This window comes from Metopolophium dirhodum, chromosome 8 (genome assembly GCF_019925205.1).
Source record: "Metopolophium dirhodum isolate CAU chromosome 8, ASM1992520v1, whole genome shotgun sequence".
Classification (NCBI taxonomy): Eukaryota; Metazoa; Arthropoda; class Insecta; order Hemiptera; family Aphididae; genus Metopolophium; species Metopolophium dirhodum.
Window position 1 is genome coordinate 12,148,017 of NC_083567.1, and position 13,889 is coordinate 12,161,905.

General features: G+C 29.7%; 1 protein-coding gene across 1 annotated transcript; it reads right to left on the minus strand.

Annotated features, from left to right (window-relative positions):
• Positions 1-10,261: 10,261 nt before the first annotated feature.
• Positions 10,262-13,542, minus strand: LOC132950232 (transient receptor potential channel pyrexia-like). The gene has a single exon (XM_061021557.1). The coding sequence runs from the start codon at positions 13,480-13,482 to the stop codon at positions 10,828-10,830; it is 2,655 nt and encodes an 884-aa protein (XP_060877540.1). The 5' UTR covers positions 13,483-13,542; the 3' UTR covers positions 10,262-10,827.
• Between the last annotated feature and the right edge of the window lie 347 nt (positions 13,543-13,889).

Here is a 13,889-nt window from a genome sequence, read left to right on the forward strand (position 1 = left end):
TAGCTCCCCCAGTTCCCTGTAAAATGTATTTCAGTATTTCACCAATCATTTGTAAACTAGGCATAATAATTGTTTAACAACCTATCGATTTTTAAAAAATTTTATTTTCCAAAATGTGTATTTTAGGGTGCTTTATAAGAATGTAAAAAAAAGCCCGGACAAACTTCGTTGTAAAGTTATTGATGAAAAACTTCAAAAACTACATTTTTTTCGATTTTTAAAAAAAAAATACTTACAATTAAATATTTTTAAATTGTTTTTCAAAATGTGTAGTTTTTAACGCTCAGTATATTGGTAAAATAAAAACTTACCTAACATACCTACTTACTTTTGAAGTTTTTACAGGTATTAAAAGTTGCCTAATTTATGAAAAAATGTAATACAGGTAAACAGGTATAGTTACAATTTTATTTATAAAGACAATATAATATTTACATATTATACGTTAATAGGTAGTTACTAACATACCCCTCTCCCCAGGTTTGCTATTTCAACCTCGAGGGTTTGGGGGCCGAGTACCCATCCAACTCGAGGTCCGCAGTTTGGCGACCGGAGCCGGCAGGCGGAAGGAGGTCCCTTAAATTTGGTGACCGGAGCCGATGGGCGACGGTAGCCATTATACTTGTGTTACTTTTACTAACAAGGTTAAGTTTATTTGTTAGGTCATCCATCAGCCCGCAGGTTAGGTTACCAAAAAATGCACGTTACGAAAAAAATGTAGTTTTTGAATTTTTTCATCAATAACTTCAAAACGAAGTTTGTCCGGGCTTTTTTTTACATTCTTATAAAGCAGCCTAAAATACACAATTGGCTACAAAATTATGTTCCTTTTATAATAATTCTGGTTATTACTTGCTTTTTATTTTTTAGTTTTTACTAATATTATTTAACCTGCGGACTACGCTGAATTGAATGCGGAATAACAAATATTATTGAAGACGCTACACATGACGTGTTATCTCTGTCTTACAAATGTATAACATAGAAAAAATGGTTAAGTAACCATCACTCAGGTTGTAGTCCAAGTTAGGCAACCAAATATAAACACTAGAAAGAGGAGAAAATTGACTGTACAACGTTGTTTTTAATTTTTCAATATCACAAAAACGAACAAAGTTCTTATTGTTTAAAAATTGATTATTTTTGAGTTTTTCAAACTTGAGTAACTTTTTTTTAGTTCTGATATCGAAAAAATAAAAATAACGTTCACAGTAAATGTTCTCCTCTTTATAGTGTGGGAATTTGGTTGCTTGGCTTGGACTATTTGGACTACAGCCTGAGTAGCTCTTAGTGTTCTTACCCCTAGCAAAACAGTTTTTGCTATGTCTTACACTTGTAAGAAGGAGACAACACATGTGGATACTGGATATAGCGTCCTCTTAACAATTATACAGACGATTTTATTCATTGCTATTTACTATTGACGTGTATAGCAATTTAAAATCATTGCAATGCAGTTTACTATAGTATTGGGTGGTGTGGAGGGCAACAACAGAATTATATTAAAATATATTTAAAGTTTATTAAACATGTTTTGAGGTTATGAAAGGAGCAGTTGTAAAAATACCGGTGCTTAGCATTCCAGGACTATTTTTTAATTTAATTTTTGTAGCCTATTACCAAGTAAAATCATTTTTACCCTTGTACATTGCATAAGTATACGCATAAAATAAATGTATTAATTAATTTAGTAATAGCACAGTTATGCTGTATAATATTACATTAATTTATTTATATTATGGTATTATTAAACAATTTATTAGATATTGTGGAGATAACGAACGAAAATAAAAACTAATAGCACTATGTTTAATCTATGTTAATTTGTAAGCTAATAATGACTAATGTATTTGAATATGTTTCCTGTATAGTAACTAATATAGTCACTTTAATCAAGTAGGTAACTTATCTTTCTTCATTTAATCGTACTAACTTCAATAGTTCTATGGGTGTTCTTAACATCAAGTGAAAGGTAATTTTTTATCCATTTAAATCGTAAAAACACAGAATAAATTAAATTATTCTGTATGACTAGTAGATTTGTATATGCACGGCGTCGTGGATAGTCAATAAGCCGGGCACACCACTGTCGTTGATCCGTTTTTCCCGGCCGGGGATAACTAACTGTAGGAGTGGCAAAACAGTAAACATAAAGAGCCATAAAGCCATAAAGGTAACGGTGTCGTAAGCTATATACGATGTACCATAATAGTTACGATGTACTAAAAAAATACGTACAAAAAGTTTGTACGAATAAAATTATTTAAGTAAACTTCAGTTAATATTAATTTATGAATAAACATGTTACATAATATTATATTGTTAAAAAGAAAATAAAATAATAATTTATAAAAATTAGTGTCGGTCGAAATGTTCCCTAAAAATGTACTTATTTCAAAATAACGTTGTTAGGTATATGAAAAATATTATAATTTATTACTAATACCATAGATTAAACATACATATATTTAATCTATGCTAATACTTTATACTATATTAATTCCTCCCAAAATATTGCTAACATGGCATTTAATAAAATCATCGAAAATTAAATCCTTAGATGTATGCATATTATAGAGTATAGATTCATATGGAACATTTTTGTTTTGAAATATTATGCAATAAAAATTCAATGTGCTGGGTATGGGTTCCGGTTTGTAGGTCTATAGAAAAATCACTGTGATTTTATCTATGGTTATATCCAATTTAGTTCACATTTTAGTATAGATACTTTCCATAAATCCGGTTAGGTTAGGTTATAAATACTACGTGAATAGTAGTGACTAATGGTCCAAAGTTCTACTTCTCTCTTAATTTCAGGCAAAGGGTTTTTGCATTTAATTTGTTATAAAAAAAATCGTATTTTTAAAAGCTCAATGTCCTGTCAACATAAATCTAAAACTTAAATATCGTGTATGTTTTACAGTGTTCGCAGCACAAATTTATTGTAAAAATTACAAAGATTATCATAGATTGCTTACGACACCAGTGAACTACTTGTAGAACGCTTGTTACACCGTTACCGCTATAAAATACAACATTTTATACCAAGAATAGGAATGAAAATAAACGTAATAATATTTATAAAATAAACAATAATTTGGTTGGAACTTTGTCAGAAGTATCATTGTAATTTTTCTGGTTGTTTAGAACTGAAGTACCTGCATAATGTTATTTTGAATAACAATATTGCAACCGCAGAAAACTTTTTTTTAGAAAATAAAAAGATATACGTATATAGATTTTGCGTGTTGATTTAGTTCATTTACCTATCAGGTATATTAAGTGGAAGTAAATTATAAGCTTTTATACTCATCGCGATTGAAAAAGATGTTCTATAGTTCTATACAGTATACGAAATAGGTATAATGATTAAATTATTAAAATACTTAACTAACTTAAGTCTAAAAGCACATTATTAAATATTATTGAATAGGTAAGCTTTCTTATTAAATAAAAAAATTGTAACATTAGTGATTCAAATTATTTGCTTTTATTGTGTTATATATAGGTCCTTAGACTATTATAAATGTGTATAAACATAAACTGTTCAAGAATAAATATAAAATTGATATCGATGTATATATATATCAATAATAACATTTTATAAAGTGTAGTTTTATAAAGTTTGATAAAATTTTATAAATTGCATATCTCACCAAATGTTGTAGTTATGTTAAAATAGTATTACTTACATAATAATATTATGTTGGCTGAAATTCAATATTTGGTAAATTAGTAAGTGGGCCGGTTTACTTTTGTATTTTCCCTGCCCGAAATCTCCCCCAGATCCGCCCCTGCGTGTAGCCGTGTAGGTTGGATACACATTTACACGTAATCTAAAAATGTAATCCATCATTACATTATCATAACAAAATCGTATACGGCAGCGTTATCTAGCGTCAAAAATACATACTAAAACATTCGAAATTACAACGGCAGAAAGCACTGCGGCTATCGTATTGGTATACTATACTGGTTTTGTGGACTATCGTCCATGATAATAATATTATATTAATATATTTTAATAATGTATTTTTATTGGAACTCACGAACTGTCTACAACTGAGTACCCAACTAAAATAATTCATCATTGATGTCTGAAAGCTGTCTACAGTTTCAAAAAGATGGGAGTAAACCGCTATATAGTTGAGCTTTAGCCTTATGGATTTGAAAAAGAAATTTCAATGAAATTCAGCTGAAATGGATTCTCTATGCTTACTCAAGAGCAAAAATAAAACAACCTGTCAAAACATATTGTATATAATACCTACGGTTGCGTTATTGGTGGGTATACTTTGTATGATATACTGTTGTACCATTTCAAATTGTCCAGTGATACCGAATCAGTGTCCCGCACTTCTACGGTATGCACGCGTAATTTTCGCTCCGCTCGCCGCTAAATCTAGAAGATTACTGAAGACTATAGTCCATATAATTAATAATTACACTGAAACAATAAAGTTTAAAGTTGTCATAAGTGTCGAATAATAAAAAAAAAAATCGTGATGAACAAACGGGTAGGTGTACCTATTTTCCACTACAGCAGTGACAAGTGGACAACGGTGTAACGTGACTAGTAACTACGTGAGTATAAGACTTATATTATAAAATGTCTTATTGTCTTCTACAAATAACCAAAAAGTAAACACAACAAACATTATCGAAAAAGAACACCGATAACGCTAATACGCAATTAAAACTGACCTTCGCTAATATATATGAAAACAAGTTAAAATAATTATAGCAATAAGCACATTAAGCTCGAACAAAAAATTTGCTGTCTTATGGAGAGAGTGACAAGCAATCCTCCACAGATGAAATGGATTCATTAGGTATTTGGGCAATATTAGTTATTTAATTAAACACAACGAATAATTTTAACTAATTTAAAAAAATAAAAAACTTATTATATTTTTTTATATTATGGTTATTTTTTTATATTATTACTATGCAACTATCGATTTTTTTATTTATGAATTTATAATGGTGTACGCAATTTTATATAAATACATAATATATAAATATAGTTTGTTAGTATGTAATTTAAAAAGTAATGTAACTTAAAAGTTGTAATATTAAGTTAATCGAAAAATGAATTCGGCGAAATGAAACGGCCGCGGCGGCAAAATGGGAGCTTACCACACCTATAGCTTTGCCTGCAGTTAAATAACTATCTAGTCTAGATAATCGTAAAAATAATAAACCCCCCTAAATTAAAATAATTATAAGCCGACAAGCAGTATATTGTATATCTGTATACAGTGGCGTGGCGAACTTCATTAACTTATGAGGCACAATAATTTATATTAGTAATTATAAATACTTATATATAAATAATGACTTACGTAAATGGTAACTGAGAATTATTGGCTCGGTCTTATTGCCTTAGTGCGTACTTAATAAATTTTTTACTATATTTGAAATGCTCCTTGTCTCCAGGATACCCACCACCCTTAAAGCTGAGGCACGTGCCTCAAATAAAGTCCTTCGTCACGCCACTGTATGTACACTTACAAATACCAAAATTAGATAATGATTAATGGCATGCATACCAGTGACGTAAACTCAGATTACAACGAAAATAATTGGATTGAAGCCAAATCTACTTTATCATAAAAACATTTCACTTCTCCAAGAAAGTCACCAAAATCGAATATACCAAATCATGGAAATAACACTCAAACATTCTCCACTCAAAACTGATACACTCCTTAACATATTAACTAAAACAAACGATAAAAATACAGACAATATTGATATTTAAATGGTTACCTACAATAGGGTCGTCAAATACATTTGCTTGAGCCCAAAAGGTTTCAAGAACAAAAATATTGGGAGACTTGTCTTCCAGCTAGAGATGGGTCGTTCGCGAACGAACTAGTACCTACTACCTAGTATCAATTATCTTATCACATATTATAATAACAATATTAATAAATAATAATAGGTATACTATACCTACTAAACAGGAAAACACACGAGTGTATTGCAATTGTTCACTATACTGTAGGTAATAGTATAATATATTGATAAATAATACCGTTTATAAACCGCGTATATAGAAAGACATTGAAGAGACCATTAAAAACTAAAATGTGCACTTGTTATCGTCATAAGTATTATAAGTTATAATTTATCATTTATAACAGATAATCGATCATGATCATCAATGTATTATAAGTCACGATATCTAGGTACCTACCTATAACTCCAATAGGTACTTAGGTAGATATAAATTACAATTATATTAATTTTTGTGACGACTGAGAATGTAATAATATATAAGGTAGGTACTAATTATAGGTAGTAACTGCAATCTCCGCTAAATAATATTTATTATAATATTTGTAGGTATATATTATGTTTTTAAGTTGTGAATATAAATAACTTAGATTACACCGGTGGGCAACTGATAAATATTAAATATTTAAATTTGAAATTTATGAACATCGTCGATATTCGATACCTATATGGTAAAAGCATAAACACGAGTGGTAGGTAACATGTTTTTTTCTGGAAACCAATATTCGTACAGTATAGGTACCTACTGTAGTGTTAGGTTAACTATCAATTTATTGATAGTTGGTTTCGTTTAGGTATATATTATATAGGCCTTAGGCACATTCAATTTTAATAATAATATATTTATTTTTAATTTCACAGGTTTTATTTTAATTTTTTAATTTTTAAACAACTTAGGTATAATTATATTTTACGATTGGGTAATTAATTAGTAATAATATTTAGATTAGTTCAATATAAGTAGTAGTCTTAACTTTTGACTGTAGTTAGGTAAGTAGATAGGTATTTACTAACATGTTTATAAACTTATATCCAAATAGGTAGGTACCTACTTACATTAATATTAATTTAAAGGAAAATAATGTTATTGTTGGTTAATGAAATAATGATTATCCTGTTGAGTTGATAATAGTGACTTTTCCTTTACTCATTATTTTATAATAATCTTTTTTACATCAGTTTTCAACAATAAAAATGTGCATGAAATATACCTACTACCTAGGTACATCATACATGTAATATTATTAACGATAAAATATTTATTGGGACATTTTCAACTATATTTGTAATTCAGGAAATAGGAATGCATAATTACGTTTTTAAAATGTATAACACATTAATACCACACCCATATAGTAACGATTATAATCGCAAATGACATTTGAAAATTCAACTTTTTATACTTTCCCTTTGTGCATTATACAAATATAACGAGCTTTAATGATTACTTACCTAATAAATTTATCTTTAATCCATGTATGCATCTATAACGAAAAAATATACTTACACGGCTATATTGCTAATTGCTATACCACCTAACTTATATTATTTGTCTCTTCATATGAAATATTGAAATATTATATTTGTTTATGTAATACATATTATTTATATATGTTTATACCATATTATAGGTATTTCACAGTACATACCTAGTACCTACTTACCACTTGAACTATAATATAGTATATATTGTACCTATTTACTATTTTGTATTATAGGTAATCTATATACCGATACCTATGTGATTGTCAACAAACCACATTATATTTACATTCGTTTATTCGAATTGATAGTTAATAAATACCTAAACTCGACTAATCACTATAATATCATTGATTAAATATACATTATATATATTTAATGAATGCTAATATATACAGGGTGTATCTTATGTCATTGTAGAGGGGGTTTTTAACAATTATGGATCGATGACATAGAATTTCGTTAAAATGAAAAAAGAATTGTTTCTTTATTTTTAACAGGCAATTTTTTATAACAATTTCAAATTTTTTTAATACGCAGGTGTACCAATAGCAAAATCAACTTAATTTTTTCGAATGGCAACTTCTATATTTTTTTCTGAAAATGTTAATAGTCAAATCATCAATTTTGGTTTGCTAGTTTATTAACTATGGTCCTCTAAAGTTAAGTAAAATATGCATTAATACTTTTAATGGAAATTATTGATATAGGTTTAATTTACAATAGCTAAATAATTTTTTCTTATAACTAACTTTTATAACTTGAAATTTGAACCATAAGTTCCCTATATTGGTAGGTATCGCATGCAAAGCAGTTGAAATTCTTTAAGAATCATTTAATAATCGTGATATAAAATAAACTATTTGCAAGATATTTAGATAAATAGTCAATCTCAATATAGGTTTTTACCTAACTTAGGCATACTTTTAATCTGAGTTAATTACAGATTTCCAATATTATTATAACCAGAATCAAATACTATTAGGTATTACCTTAGTCCTTAACCACCTAATAAAGAATCCAAATTAATGATATTGTAAGAAAAGTATGATAGGAATTTATGATAGGAAAAGTACGAAATAAAATGTAAATGTCCAAAACTATAAAATAAGAAGGGTTTGAATTTCAACTCCTAAATTCATACTTTCCAAGCGATACCTACCAATATAGGGAACCTATATGGTTCAAATTTCAAGTTAATTCCATTACGAGAAGAGAGCACCTCAAAACATTGCACATTTTTCTTTATACAATTTTTTTTAACCCCCAACATACCTAAGACATTAATGCCAACAATCGAATACCATTTACCAATTTACCATTATTACTTTAGCCATCTAATAACAAGAATCCAATTTTATGATAATTTGTAAGAAAAGTAACTGTGAAGTAATTGATTACGATTACCTAGCTATAATAACAAATTAAAATAATAATAAATACTGATAAAATAAAAATAATAAACTATGTTTGCCAACAATTTTGTTTGTTTTTTTTTTTGAGAGAGAGTTTCATAACCGATTAAACTACTGAAGTGTATAAAAAGGTAGTTATAAGGAAAAATTATTTAGTTATTGTAAATTAAACCTATATCAATAATTTCAATTAAAATTATTAATACATATTTTACTTAACTTTAGAGGACCATAGTTAATAAACTAGCCAATAAAAATTGATGATCTGACTATCAACATTTTCAGCGAAAAAAAACTTTACCAGAATCCGTTAAAAAATATAGTAGTTACCGTTTGAAAAAATTAAGTTGATTTCTCTATTGGTACACCTGTGTTTAAAAAATTGCCTGTTAAAAATTAAGAAACACGTCTTTTTTCGTTTTAACAAAATTCTATGTCATCGATCCATAATCGTTAAAAAACCCCGCGTACTGCAATGACATAAGGTGTACCTTGTATATATAGACGGTACCTACTATTACTAGGTAGGTGCCTATATTACCATTGAACAATATTGTTCTATATGATATTACCTACAGGCTACAGTATTAATAATATACATTTTACGATATTGAAAATAAACGTTACTTATTTCGGAAACCCAATGCATAAAGGTGGGAACAATAATAAGTAATAAGTAATAGCTAATAGATATCTATCAACCATACAAGACGTGTACAACCCTTTAAAAATATTAGTTTTCCAACACAGTTTTTTTTCATAGAGTGAATCGGAAATCTGTGTTACAATTTAGAAAAATTAGTGTTCTTATAAAACTAGGTAGGTACCTACCTAATTGTAATACTAATTTACCTACTACCTACATAAGGACTAATTAAAATCATATTTAGTTACTTAATTTCATATTTTATCATTAATTTTTGTTATACTTATGGTTTTTGATTTATACTTTTGGTGCGGAAACAGGTTAGGTTTAACTAGTTAACCTTCACAACAATTGCTATTAAGGTTTCAACCGACAATATTACCTTACCGTAAATATTTTCTTATAGAGTTTTAATTATAAACACGTAAATACATAATTTATCATTGAGAACTAAATATAATTATATAAACACATGTAACCTACACAAGGCAAATTTACAAAAAATCTTCACTATTGTCTGTTTTGTTATGTTGTAATTTTTATTCACCCACAATAGAGTGGCTACTGTTAGAGAATTTCTGCATGTAAAGTTGTACATTAATTTGATCATTAAAATGTAAACTTTTTAACTTTCTTATTATATTATAATACATTATTTATTTATGTGTAGGTAGGCATGTAAAAACAAATATTTTAGTATATTACCCAGTATTTACATACCTTCCTAGTTAATTAATAAACCAGTTTGTTAATTCTTAAAAACGAAAATGTTGACAAATACCTATCTATTGTGAATCACCTATACTAAATAACCAATTTTAGTAGGTACTAAATAATGTACCTACTAAATAAGGATGTACACTAAGATTAAGTATACATTTAAAGTAGCCATAATTATCATTAAATATAATGATTATTAAACAGTATATTTTATAGTTTTATATATTTCACATAACACACATTTTGAGCAATAGGTACATAAAACATAAAAATTTAAAATACAATATAGGAACAAAAAAATACAAAAATATCACTAAAATTTGTTTCTCAAAATATAAAACACCTAACAAAGTTGTTTACAAATGTATTTAAAGAAAAACTTATATGTATTGTGTACAATATTTTGAATATAATACTATAATATAATTGTTGCTATATATACAACAGTACCTACCTGTAGGTAAATACAAATTTTATAAACACTTTAAATCACACAATTAATGTCTTAATAGTTAATATTTAGATCCTAGCCTTCCTAGTTACTTTTTGCACGAGGTTTAGATGGTTTGTATTAATTTATATGTATAATTATATAAAATTATTGAATGTGGCCATAAAACGAAATATTATAATATCTATGAATGTATAGTCAGATTTTAAAATATTTTTTCATCTCCCCATGAATTAATTACCTAAATATTTACTATTATTATTTATTTGTTATTCTATACACAATTGTATAAATGTTTATTAATTATACTATATTTTATTTGCATTAATTAACAAATGTTTAATGACCTTTTGATTTTCCTCTACAACTGCTCTTAAATCTCTTACTTCTTTTAATATTTCTTGTATTTTAAAAATGTCTTTGTCATCACACCTATCTTGTTTTTTTCTTTTAATTAAAAATCTAGCAGCGTCTATAATATCTCTAGGCAATGTTTGTTGTTGATTCAAAGGTTTAACTGTCATATGAGCTCGATGTTTAGAAGGATAAACCAGAGCCCTACGTTTGACGTTTTTTGGCCAAAAACTTCGCAACATGAATAGTTCAATATAGTATATAAGTTTAATCTGACATCTAACTTTAGACAAACCGGCAGTCTTTTTTAAACCTTGTATATCATGTACAGCAATTCCGACAAGTAGATTCATAAGTATAATTGACACAAATATTAAAAGGGCTACGTATACAATATAAGCGCTAAATTTAGATATTATCGGCGATTCATCGTGTACTTCTAACATTGAAATATCCAATTCTCCCGCCATCATCACTAGTACTTTTACAAAACCAATAATGGGATTGTTGAACCATTTAGAAGAAGGAAACACGACGCAAAGGCTAACAGAAAAACCTATTAATAGACATATATATGCCAAGAGGAGTTTTGCAAATTCTTTTTGAACTTTAGTGTACATGGCGACATAAGTGTCAAACCAAGGGAGTTGACCTATTTTTATCATTAAATTTGTCCAAGCACAGAGTACGCAAAAAGCTCCAATATGATTCTGCCAGTAAGATGTGTATCCACTAATATGAAACGATATTAATGGCACGCTTATTAATACTAACCATTCGCTCATGTTACTTAAACTAAGGACATATTGATGAACATACATATACCCAGCCATTTCTGATATTTTCAAGAATCCTTCTATGATGCTGATCAAATACAATACGTAAATAATTACATCCATTACTTGATAGTTTTCTATTAAAAATTCACTGAGGGTGGTGTTATTCTGGAAACATGTCGAATTAGTTTGATTTGGCAAATGGATCGCGTTGTAGCAATCGTGACTCAGTACGGTCGTTACATAGAGCGTATACAGAAGAATGAAAAATCCCAAACTTGCCAGTCGCATTAAATAATATTTCCGTATCTTTCTCCATTTTAGAAATAAAAAAGCTTGACACAGTGGATGCTGTAATAGTTCATATTGGCCTTCTTCTTGAAAACATTTTAGTAAATCAATTTCACCAAAAGTATTACAGTTCAACAAATACTTGAATCGAAGTTGTATCTCCGGACCACGCTTAAACCCATCTGCCCAGTTAGATGTAACGGCACTGTCCAACTGTTTGGCTACGGCAGGCACGCACGAAGGCACTTTTCTTACAATCATGTTTAGTGCCGATATACCACCGTACGTTTGAATACCTACGTTTCCACCCTTGGCCAACAATGACTCTACACATTCCGGCACCTCGTTGATCGCTGCTATGTGTAGAGGTGTAAAACCAAAGTGATCTTGTACGTTTATTTTTGCCTGGTGACTTAGCAACGTGTCTACTGCATGACAAACATTTAGAGTCTTGACAGATATGGCCGAGTGCAATGGTGTTCGGTCATCTATGTCTCTGGCGTTGACGTCAGCCCCCGCTTTTATTAGAAAATCGATGCATTCCACACTTGGAGCTTTTGCGGCCATGTGTATAGGTACTTGAAATTTCATATTTTTAGCATGTATATTAGCCTGATGTTCGATTAACAATTTTACGCACTCTACGTGTGCAGATTCGCAAGCCAAATGCAACGCTGTGCATTCGTGATAGTCTTTTTGGTCGATTAACATTTTATCGGAACTCAAGAGCATGTACATACAGTCTGAAAAACCTTGGTCAGCGCAAATATGTATAGGCGCTAAACCCATAGAGTCCAGCGTATTAACGTCCACGTTGTATTTGAATAATAAAAGTTGAATGCACCCTACAGCTCTGGATTTTACAGCGCTATGGAGGACAGTGGATTCGAGCTTACAACCATGTTCGATAAGTGTATGGACCGCATCAACGGAATCTGTGAAGGTGGCGAAGTGTAGCGCTGTCATTTCGTCAACGCGGCAATTCGGTTCACATCCATTATTTAACAACCACCTCAAACAATTAACGCAACCGTTCAAAGCACTTATGTGTACAGCACCATAGCCTTTATAGGGTAGTAAGTAATTAACGTTTGCGCCGGCTTTAACTAAGACTTCCACGACATTACATTTATTGACAAAACACGCCCACAGAACAATTAAATTTTTCAGTTGCTGTGGACACCGATTTAAAGTATCTAAATTTGCCATACCAGATTCAATATCGTGAAGAAATTGAAAACCATTAGTGAATCCTTTTGCTGAGTCCAACAGACATTGTTTCACCATTTCCTTGTAGTTATCAACGCTCAATTGATTGGTGCTTTTGGACCCGTCTACAGTTGTATCGGTACGTTCGTCGACTTCCACTAAATCCATATCCGGCAGTTCAAATGATATCGGCCTATCTCGGTTCCGGTATTTTGAGTTCTCGTGAAAACTAAAATATCTTTTTCGCTTGTTCGTTAAGTCCATTCCCATTTCCAAATACTCGCGAGTACATTCGTCTAAGCTCAAACGCCGGGACACTTTTCTTAAACTCATGTTTTCTGATTTTGTTCGCACTATCACTAAAACAGTACATCGATGAACATCGCGCTACGGCCGAACTACACTAACTGTCTAACTGAAAGGCATACACTTCGCAGACCGCAGTCACGTCTTCGTAGTTCGTTGTCAATGACCAGTTTTTCTCCCGCTACCTTTTTACTGTAATCGGTGGGAGACACGGTAAATAAAATATTCCAGTCAGTTAGTGACTCATCTTAATTATTGAACTAGTATTCAGAATTCACATCGTAACATTACGTATAGTGTACATTTTCTATTATAAAGGCATTAGTTATAATAGTAAGTCGACAACAATTATTACGATCAAAACTAAATAGGTACAATTTTCCACTGACGTTGCTATTATAATGATTAATAGTGATTTAACATTTTGTCCTGAA

Coding starts and splice junctions, on each gene's coding strand:
- LOC132950232 (XM_061021557.1), bottom strand. CDS start 13,482: ATGAGTTTAAGAAAAGTGTCCCGGCGTTTGAGCTTAGACGAATGTACT.